Source organism: Anopheles gambiae, chromosome 3 (genome assembly GCF_943734735.2).
Source record: "Anopheles gambiae chromosome 3, idAnoGambNW_F1_1, whole genome shotgun sequence".
NCBI classification, from domain to species: domain Eukaryota; kingdom Metazoa; phylum Arthropoda; class Insecta; order Diptera; family Culicidae; genus Anopheles; species Anopheles gambiae.
The window spans coordinates 91,631,045-91,641,008 of NC_064602.1; the positions used below are offsets into that span (position 1 = coordinate 91,631,045).

General features: G+C 45.2%; 1 protein-coding gene and 2 non-coding genes across 3 annotated transcripts in view; 1 reads left to right on the forward strand and 2 right to left on the reverse strand.

The window, feature by feature from the left end:
- The window catches only part of LOC1280796 (zinc finger HIT domain-containing protein 3), a 76,094-nt gene that overhangs the window by 65,838 nt on the left and 292 nt on the right, over nt 1-9,964 (forward strand). The window contains exons 2-3 of the mRNA XM_320662.4: nt 9,599-9,679; nt 9,737-9,906. Of these exons, the coding sequence (XP_320662.3) occupies nt 9,609-9,679; nt 9,737-9,906 (241 nt within the window). The 5' untranslated portion in view covers nt 9,599-9,608. The remainder of the gene's footprint in view (nt 1-9,598; nt 9,680-9,736; nt 9,907-9,964) is intronic.
- Trnap-cgg (transfer RNA proline (anticodon CGG)) lies at nt 6,042-6,113 on the reverse strand. Its single transcript has one exon. It is a non-coding gene; the product is annotated as a tRNA-Pro (tRNA).
- On the reverse strand, nt 9,174-9,246 carry Trnar-ccu (transfer RNA arginine (anticodon CCU)). Its single transcript has one exon. It is a non-coding gene; the product is annotated as a tRNA-Arg (tRNA).

Below are 9,964 nucleotides of genomic sequence, written 5' to 3' on the forward strand. Positions count from 1 at the left end.
GATTCAAATTCCGGATTCGATTCCAATTCCGGAACCGATGTTCGATTTCAATTACGGAATTGATTCTAATTTCGGAAACGAATCCGAAAACTGATTGCTGACCTGTTATTCGAAATCGATTCCAAACAATTTTGAAGCTAGCCGCAATCGATTCACCCAAATACTTCATTTTTCACATCACTAGTCACATGACGTGATATCGTTGGACCGTGCCGTTTTTAGTTGAACTTTGAACAGTTTATAGAAAAAAAAAATCAGAAATAAACCAGGGCCAGGACTCCACAACGCGCTTCGATGGTGACGTTCACGATCTTCCGCAAACGAACCCTGCTTCGATTAAAACGATAGACAGCATCACCGTGCAGGTTGTGATATTACCCCAATTTTTTTTGTTGGGCTTTTCCATAGATAATGTTCCACACAACAAAAATCCCCAAAAACGTAAGGTACACAAGCGCCACCAACCAAGTTGTGAAAATAGAATTATTCGAATGGGAAAAAAAACTCCATAAACGCCTAAAACCACCGTCCGCATATGCCGTATACACTGCTGTTTCGCGGCAGTCACGGTAGATTTATTTACAACAAGCCAGCCAGAGATAAATTTATAGCTGCATCCGAGGTAGTGTGTGTGTGAGTGCATAAAAATGGTACCTCGCAAAACGCACACACATACACAGCCTCCACAACAAATGGTGACGCGAGGAGGCAAATAAAATAATCCGCTAACGTATTTTAGTCCAATCCGGCACATTCCATACCAATACGGCCGTGACGTGCCGGGAAGGAATTGAACATTAAAAGCAAACCATCAGCCCCTTCGGTGAGGACATAAAGCTTTTTAGGAAGGGATGGGGCGGCTAAGCAATCAACGCGGAAAAATTGGGGATGGAACACTCCCAACCACAGATTGGTGGTCAGCGCTTCCCTTTTTCTCATTCCCATTGGCGAACAGGCCGAATCTGCAATAGCGCACCGTGTGCGAAACGATATAGGTCAATATTTACTCCACATTCGTTTCGTCCTCCCCTTTGGGGACGCTTTTCTTTGGTTTGGTGTGCAGCAGCAGCAGCAGCAGGTTTAGTGGTCGCCATAAGCACGACCGGAAATGGAACCGGACGAGAACCGGAACGGGAGCGGTTTCCTTCCCGCGGTCCGTACACACACACACACCCGAAACGGTGTTGATGCAGAAATATTAAACCGACTTCCCTGAAAAAAATACTAAAAATAAACGCAATCCCTCCCCTCCCGGCACATCATCTTCCAAGGGGTGGTTGTTATCTGCATTGGGAAAATTGAAAATCTGCAGTGCCAAAACAACAAACCTTCTCCCCATCGCCACAATCACGCAATGAGGGATAATTTGGCCGGCGGGCCGGCTTCCCCCCGGTGTCCGGAAGGGCAATGGGGACGGCGGCTTTGCTGTTTGCTGCCGCTCCGGAAGGTGACAGCCGCGCGCTGCAGTAAGTCGTAAACAGGACCGACCCTGTCGCCTTGTCCCTGCAGACCGTGGCAACCGCTCAGGGGAACCCGACACGGTTTGCACGGATTCCGGTGTACATCCGGTGTGTGTGTTTGTGTGTGTCTTTCAGCATTTTTTTGTTGTTGTTATGTCCGATGGGCGAATGAAGTACTGTAGCATGATAAGTCAGGCGCCCCGTGCCATTGGAGCCATCGTAAAGTTACTCGCACGCGCTTCTCTATCCGAAGAGCGACATTCCACTGCACTTCTTCCCGCTGGAGCAATGTTGAGTTTTTTGTAGGTCATCCCCTAAAATAAAAGGATAAACATTAATGCTCGGCGGCTAAAAGAAGCTGCATTTATGCACACGCGTACAGTGTGCACTTTCCCTTCGGGGCAGGGTTGTTTGTGTCCTATCCGGTGCGTTATGTGTGTGCTTTTTGTGTTGCTGTTCCCTTTGCACAAAAAGCTTCCCCCCCAAAATCCCGACCAATTTCACTAACGATGAGGTTGAGCTAACAGTGGCTTCCGACTTGCACCGCTCTCCATCCTCTTGGGTCCTTTGGAAATTTCTTTGGTTTTGTGATAATACACGATAAATCTTGCCTTCGCCCGGGAGAGCACGGGACAAGGTTGGGCATTCCCGCAGCACAGCTGGGAGGATTGTGCTCCCTACCCTCCCAAGAGTCCCATGGAACGATGCCAACTGCGTACGAAAGTGTGTTCCTCCTTCTCCGTCCATCGCCATTCCCAAAAAAAGCGGGGTAACGAGGAGCTTTCGCGGCTTTCTTTGCATCCTGGCAAGCCTACCCGGAATTCTGACACAAACTCACACACACACACGCTCCTTTGGGGGGGGGAAGAAGAAGAAACTTCCCGGCACACCGGAAGCAGTAGATTTTGTGCAAGTTACGCATTCACAAATCAAATCGTAGCTTACAGAAAGAAGGCCCCCAGAAGCCTGCTCGGTTTTGGTTGTCGTACACCGATTGTTGTACGGTTGCAGATTTACTGCAATTTTATCGTCACCGATCGTGTTTCGTGAGGCGAGGAGTGAGGTCGGAAAAGGAGGCCATCAGATCCCCGGACACCCGAAAAAGCTCGTAGACATGTAACGTGACCGGCTTGCGAGAGAGAGAGAGCGAGGAAGAGATAAAGTACAATGAACCCCATTGGTGCACTCTTCTGCTGTGTCTTCTTGTCTGCTCTTCTCCGGGTGTGTGTGTGTGTGTGATACCGATCTTGGGTCCAGCGACCCAAGTTTCGGCAGCCACGGTGGGGCCTTTTTTGTTAAGGTTAGTTGCTGTGCGTCACACTGTAAGTTTATGGAGTGGATTTAAATAATTACAAGCGATGGCGACGGCGGCGGCTTATGGCTTTGTAACCGGTTTCCGGTGCATTGGGAATGCAGCAGCAGCAGCAGCAGCGTGGTAAGTTGGCAACTGCAACACTAGGATTTTGGGGCTGTAGTTTTAGCACATGTGCGCCGCCGGTGTAATAAAAATAAAGATGCACTGCAAACGTTTGTCTTTCTCCGTGTTTCACACAAGATGCATGTTTCGGTATTTTGAGGTAAGCGTTGATATATTTTAATCTTTTTTTTCCCCACCCATAGCTCTGCAAAGACGGGGAAATTGATTATGAAGTAAGCAAGCAAGTGGCAGCGCTCCAAGGCTTAACATTCTTTTCTGCTTATAACGGACGCCTCTACAAGGAATGTAAGACTAATTCGGACATCTTTTACACGCAAAAGAGTGAGAAATTGTGGTAAGATTTGAAAAAACACGTGCAGGTTTTGCTTGTAACGTGCAGTGACTTGAACGTGCGCGAACGAATGAAAAACATAATAAATGGGCATGCATATTGAATGATGATGATGACATCCACACGGATAGCTATACGGATGAAACATAGAAGGGCATGATTTTCCCTTTCTTTGTAATTGGAATTAACATCTTCTTCTCTTTAACAGGAAACACGTAAATTATTCAAAACAACTACTGACATACAATATTGGTGTAACCGTTTTATAAGCTATCTAATTCACAAAACCTCCAAAGTAAATGGATTATAAATGGTGCACAGCATCGTTGAAGGAGACCAATACCACAAAAATTTGTTAAAAACGAAATAAAGGTAATATTTTTCACTAATAGACGCACAATTTCAATATGAAGTTACGAATTACGTTCGATTGTTGCATAATGAGGACTTTCCCGTCAATTTTAAACGGGTTTGAGACACACACACGCGCGAAAATGTCTCGATATACCCAACACACTGATGCGACACCCTAAATAAGGCATTTCTCATTTTTTAACAAGGATCCAGGGATCATTATTGACCGCCTGCAAGATGTTTTTCAACCGCTTTCACGTATTGTATTGACATCACAATAAAATATTAGTCAGGGATTTTCAATAAATCGCAAAGAATTGTAAAACTTCATACAGCTTGAGACGTGTTGAAAATCATGTTGATGAACTGAACTATAATTGTGATGCAAATACCACATTTGACAGCTGTTGAACAACATCTCGAAGCAAAGATTTTTCTTATGGTTGAAATTTAATATTGACTCGGAAAACCCTGTAATGATGAGTTGCAAAAAAGGTATAAAAAGTGTTAAAGTATATAAATAAACTAAAATTTCAAACCAGGAATTACCTCAAAAATGCATTCCGAAAATATAAGTGCCTTCACAGGGTTTCCCTAGCCAGCTCAACACCATAAGCAAACTATTCAATATCGTAAAATACATTTCTACAATTACAATGAAAACTCAAATGATCTGTTATTGGTTGCTTTGGGTACGTTCGACATATATTTGACAATGTTGAATAGCGATTTAACGCATTGGTAATGAAGCTTACAGTGTTGAACTGTTCCAGTAAACGGTAAGGTAATTAATAGTGTTTATGTATATTTTACTAATGTCCTTTGTTACAATCACAGCATTTTTTTGTTTTATAATACAATTATTACCGTTGGAGAGCGATCCGGCCGAAAGGTATTTCCGGTTATTATTTACTGTCAAAATCCTTTTGTTTTTTGCCCTCTTATTTCTGTCTTTAGTGCCTTTGTTCTACTATATTTTCATTTTGTCTGCTAAATGTTCCCTGATTTCGCTCAACTATCGAATAATATCTTTTCTGTTACATACTTAATTACGAACATAACTTGTTTTAAGCTCCTTTGCTTCTTTTTTTCCTTTTTAAATAACTTTACAAATCTCATTATTATGTATGTTTTTATGTTGTTAAAATATTATGATAATCATGATTACTTTAATACCATTATCTTGTCATTTATTCAGATCTATATAAAATTAGCCAGAATAGGATAAGGTAAGCAAAATTAAAAGAGTTTTTTGTTATACTTTCTTAACCCCTCAACCTCCTGCACTCTTCAATGTGAATTTCAGCTGGTTTAAAGGTCAACAATGATCAACAGCAACAACCAAAATTACATTTTTAAACACTTTTTATGGACCAGCAATTTGTCCTCAACTATCCTCTCAAAGCGTTGGCAAACACCAGCCAACCGAAATCTTCAACCAAAACCATGCCCCCCAAAGTGCCTAATTTTCGCCCATTTGGCATCATATGTACGCCCATCATCAACAATCGCTTCAAGTATGACCACCACCCTTCTTCCTCGAAACCAGCTGATTACGCCACCGGCAACCAGACCGAAACCGTCACATCCGGGATAGGTCCCACATGCGCTTGAACGGGCGCGCACACACGCACACACCCACCTGCCCAAAACCGCACCACGGAGGGAGCGAAGAGAGAGAGAGAGAAGCGTATGTGCGTGTGTGGACAAACAAACAGAAAAAATGCAACCCCGCGTAACAAAACCGCGCGAAAGAAAGCGAACAAACACAGCAAAAATCATGAATGATATACAAACAACCGCGTAACCGCGCAATTGAAAACCCATGGCAGTTTAACAAATGATGAAACGCATTCCCATCCTTTCCGCCATTGTCCCATTTGGATATTACACACGCAACAGCCCTGCCTGCCCGCCCCCTGGGGAGAGAGTTTGTTGGGTGTGTGGAGTTTATAAATCATTCCCAAACCCAACAGCCACCACGTGACGGATACATCACCCATGGTCCGTTAATCCGTTTTCTTCCGATAAGCATCCCCGAAAAAACAACAGAAGAAACTGTTAAAAATGGGATGACGCACGCAGTGCGAGTGAAAGACACGAAAGATGAAAGTGCGCAAGACAGGTATGCAAAGTGTGGCCCTAAAAACAGTCCAACTGTCCAACGGGGTTCGTCCCGGTTACAGCAGAGGAATGCGGTGCGTACATAATATCGCATATCTTTCGCTTTCGTGATTTGTCTGTTCACCCCCGGCCCGGCGTGCGACACGACCTTGCGAGATGGCCAATGAGCAAGGCCCCCCTCCGCTAGTAGAAAGCCGTACACGAAGAAGTGTGTCACGAGCGGAGGGGGTAAACATAACCGGATGCATTAAAAGAAAGTAAAATTTCCTGCTTCAGCAACAATAACCCTCGTTGCTCACTGTCGAAAAACGACAAAAAAGTTCTCCACAAATCCGGGCTCGTCCGGGAATTGAACCCGGGACCTCTCGCACCCGAAGCGAGAATCATACCCCTAGACCAACGAGCCACATGCTAGACACACCACTACACTCCCTACTGTTTGCTCTGCCATCTACCGAGAGTGGGTCGTACTACCATCGTCGCAAGCCGTAACGGTTATGCTGACCTCTTCCCACCCAGCACCGCAGCATGCTGTTATGCTCTTTGCTATGCTTTTCTGTAACGCCCAAACAACAACAAAGCGACACGATTTTCATTGCAATATGCTGCACAAATTGCACAGAAAAAAAAAAGATTGATTGAGTCGCTTCTAATCAATAAACGCTAAATGTGGCGTGCACAGGTCTCCGAAGGGCCATTCAACAACAACAACATCGTGGCCTGATGACATTCTTTTGATGTCATGTGGCACCGCGTGGCAACAAAAATGCGGCCTAAAAACAGGACTTCAGCTAGATAAATGGATGATGTTGACCGGATTTTTCACGTTCATCACTCTGGTCTGCCCTGTACAGTTGCCCCCAGGGAGGAAGGTTGATTGACCTGTCCCGGTGTTTGGACCGTTTGCAGCAGCTTCCAACCAGTAACGATGTAACGATGGCTCTAAAAGCAGAAAAAAACGGACTTGTTCCCCTTACAGGACACTTTCTTGACCATGGTACAAAGCACGGATTTTGATTATTCGAGACGGCTAATCGGATGATGGATTAAGGATTGCCAATTCCCTCAGGGGAAAGTGGAGGAATAAAAAACAATGCACATAAAACCCATTTTATAGGCAAGCCCATTTGCATACGATGGGGACACAACAGCATGTGCCCCCCTTGGGAACTACCATGAAAGGTTCCTGCCTTTCCCTACCAGACCGACATCAAACGAAGCAAATCGTTGCAGCTATAGCCGTTTTTGTAATGCCTTTTCAGTCTCTTTCTCCGACTCTATCACATCGTTCACCTAACATCACATTTCGTCACTTTAAGTGATACACTAAACCGCGGCCGGCCATCGATTTAAACAACAGGCCAGTCGGGAAAAATGGAGCAATTATTTTCACACTCGATTAATCCCACGTGGATCGGACTCGCCCCGCCGATCGCCGTTACAACCGCAGTTGGTGGGCGTTTCGCACCTAGCCGAAATTAATTGGTCTCCCCCCGGCCGGTTGGCATGGGTGGTAAATCAACCAGGAGGTTGGTGGTAGCCGGCGCTCACATCACTCGTAAATCATTGTAGAAGAAAAAAAAATGCAATCCCCAGTAGCGGCCCAAATAATGCCAAATAGTAGCAATTTTCTAATGACATACACACACGTGGCATCGGTATAAAAGATTGAAGTTGCGAGGGGCCATAAAAGCGACTCATTGCAAGGTGGTCTCCCCCTGCGCGCGCGCGGGCTGGTACGCCATCCGTGCGCGGATCGAAAGCGAAAGCGCAAAGCGGGTGTGTGCGCCGCACGAAATCGAAAGTGTCCGAGCACTGCGTGCCACGAGATCCGTCATAAATTGTGTTGAGGCTGTTGTAACTCTCTCTCTCTCTCTCTCTCTCTTCAAATATCTCAATTTGTCAAACGATTTGCGCCGTGACGCAAAACGGTGTGACACGCGCGCGCGCACGTAGTTTGGTAGCGATGGTGGCGCGGAAGGATTGCGTGACTTCCATTGCGTCGTGTGCGAGACATACACGCACCAGCGGATCCACGATCCAATGCACACTGCAGCACGCGCGTCCGGCCGCTGGGTTCGTGTGAAATGGTGTTGGCGCGAAACACCTCCCACCCACCCGCCGGCCAGATCCGGTAGCCGAAATGTCACCGACCGCGGTCGCGATTTGGGGATGTTGCTGAGAGAAGGTTGGCTACCACACTGTCGATGAGGCGGATGTGAATGAATTGTTGTGCGGTTCCTTGTTTGTTTCCCTGTCTACAGTTCCCCACCCGGGCCAGTTACCTCTGCGTGGGGAGTGGGTGTCTGTCTTCCCGGGCTGCCTTTTGGCACCTTATTCGCTTTCCTTCGGTATATGGCGCACCATATCCGTGTGCGTGGTCGGTACGGGTTTGCCCATTCATAAGTTGCGCGCGTCTGGGAGCAAAGATGGGCCAACACAAGGGAGACGCACCACACCGGGATGAAGTAGGATGCATCGCCATCATGGAGATGCATTACGAAATCTCTCTCAACCTAAAAAAACAAGATGGGTACGGATGTGATTAAAATCTTCTCAACAGACACGCTCAACGCAACGATCTCCGATCACTTTTTGGAACATTACCCAAAATGGACGTCCTTGCCAAAAAAAAAAAAGCTGGTTATGCACAACTTCACACATCTCCCGGATGGAACCACAAACAACTTTCATCCGTTGTCTGTCGTCCGGGAACTAATCTGCCAAGTGTGGGAGAGAAGAGATTCAATATCATCCGGCACTGATCAACTTTTAATTATCCATATTTGGAACAATGCGTTCCCGTTCACACGTACATGTATTTCGATACTTTTGATCACTTAAAACACACAAGAAACGATACCGGAACATGTCTCGAAAGCACTACACAAGCAAGCATCTCACGGAAGTAGATCTGCAAATGCAAATGATGCTCCCCAAAGGACGCCATGATAAACTAGCTGTCAAAATCGGAGCAAGCGGCTGACGTCTATAGTTCATTACGCCATTTGCATTGTTTCCTCATGCAAAGCTACTGCTGGGAAGGACGCGTAAAGAAGCATCTAGTTTTACATTTGCAGTGGAAGAGCAGTTTGTGCTTTTTAATATGTTCGCAACATTGTGTTAATTGTGAATAATTAAGTGTTGAGTGACAGTTAAAGTTATTGTTCTTATGCAAATAGTGATTACCAGTGAATGGGTGAACTGTGTATTGTTTTTGGTGCATTGGATATCATTCGCTCTTGTTTCGGGTTGTAGAAAGAAATTGAACTAAAAATGAAACAATGCAGTCATTTCGAGAACAGGTAATGTACCATCATCTGAAAATCACGGAAATAATATCGTGAAACAAGGAAGCGCTAAATACTGTTTTTTTTTTTTCTCCAAAAATGTCACACAAATGTTGGTTGAACATGTAAGAACTACACTCCGTACATGTAGGAATGAAAAAAGATTGCTGGATGTTTACCCCAGATGGGACTCGAACCCACAATCCCCGGCTTAGGAGGCCGGTGCCTTGTCCATTAGGCCACTGGGGCGGTGTTTGAGAGGGCGCCAGTAGAACGTTTTAAGCTGGCTGTCATTTTCGCGCAACAAACTGTCAATCAAGCGTTGGCTTCATACTTTATTAAGTAAGCGTAATTTTTTGGTCGAAAAATTAAATTTTTAATCACCTACACATTGCATCATATGGCACCATTAACGATCATGTGGATAAAAATATGTGCCATATATTTCTTTCTTTTTTTCTTGATATTTCGTACCATACTGGCCCTCTGGCGGATTTTGCGTGAAACTGCGAGTTTATGGCATGCTAAAATCAACTGTCACTCGCAGCTGTCAGCACGATTTGTTTACAAAATAACACGCGCGCGTGCAACAGAGCAAGCGGCCGCAGAAAATGTCGCGATTGTGTGAAATTTGTGCAGTGAGCGAGCATAAATACCGTTGTAAGACCTGTCGTTTGCTCTAGTAAGTAGTGATAAAGCAATACTAAAACATTCGATGTAAACGATGCCTTTTTTGCAGCTGCTCGGTAGTCTGTTACAAAAAGCACCAAGAACAACCATGCGAACCACCGCCACCACCACCGGAAGATGCCAGCAAACCGGGTGGTGTTGCGGAAGGACAGCAGCAAAAGAAAATCATTTTATTCAGCACAGTTGACACCGTTCCAGCGGAAAAGCTAGAGCTGCTCGGTAAGCGTTTTGCGGATCGCTTTTATCATACGTTTTTGTACATGTAAACGAACGACAC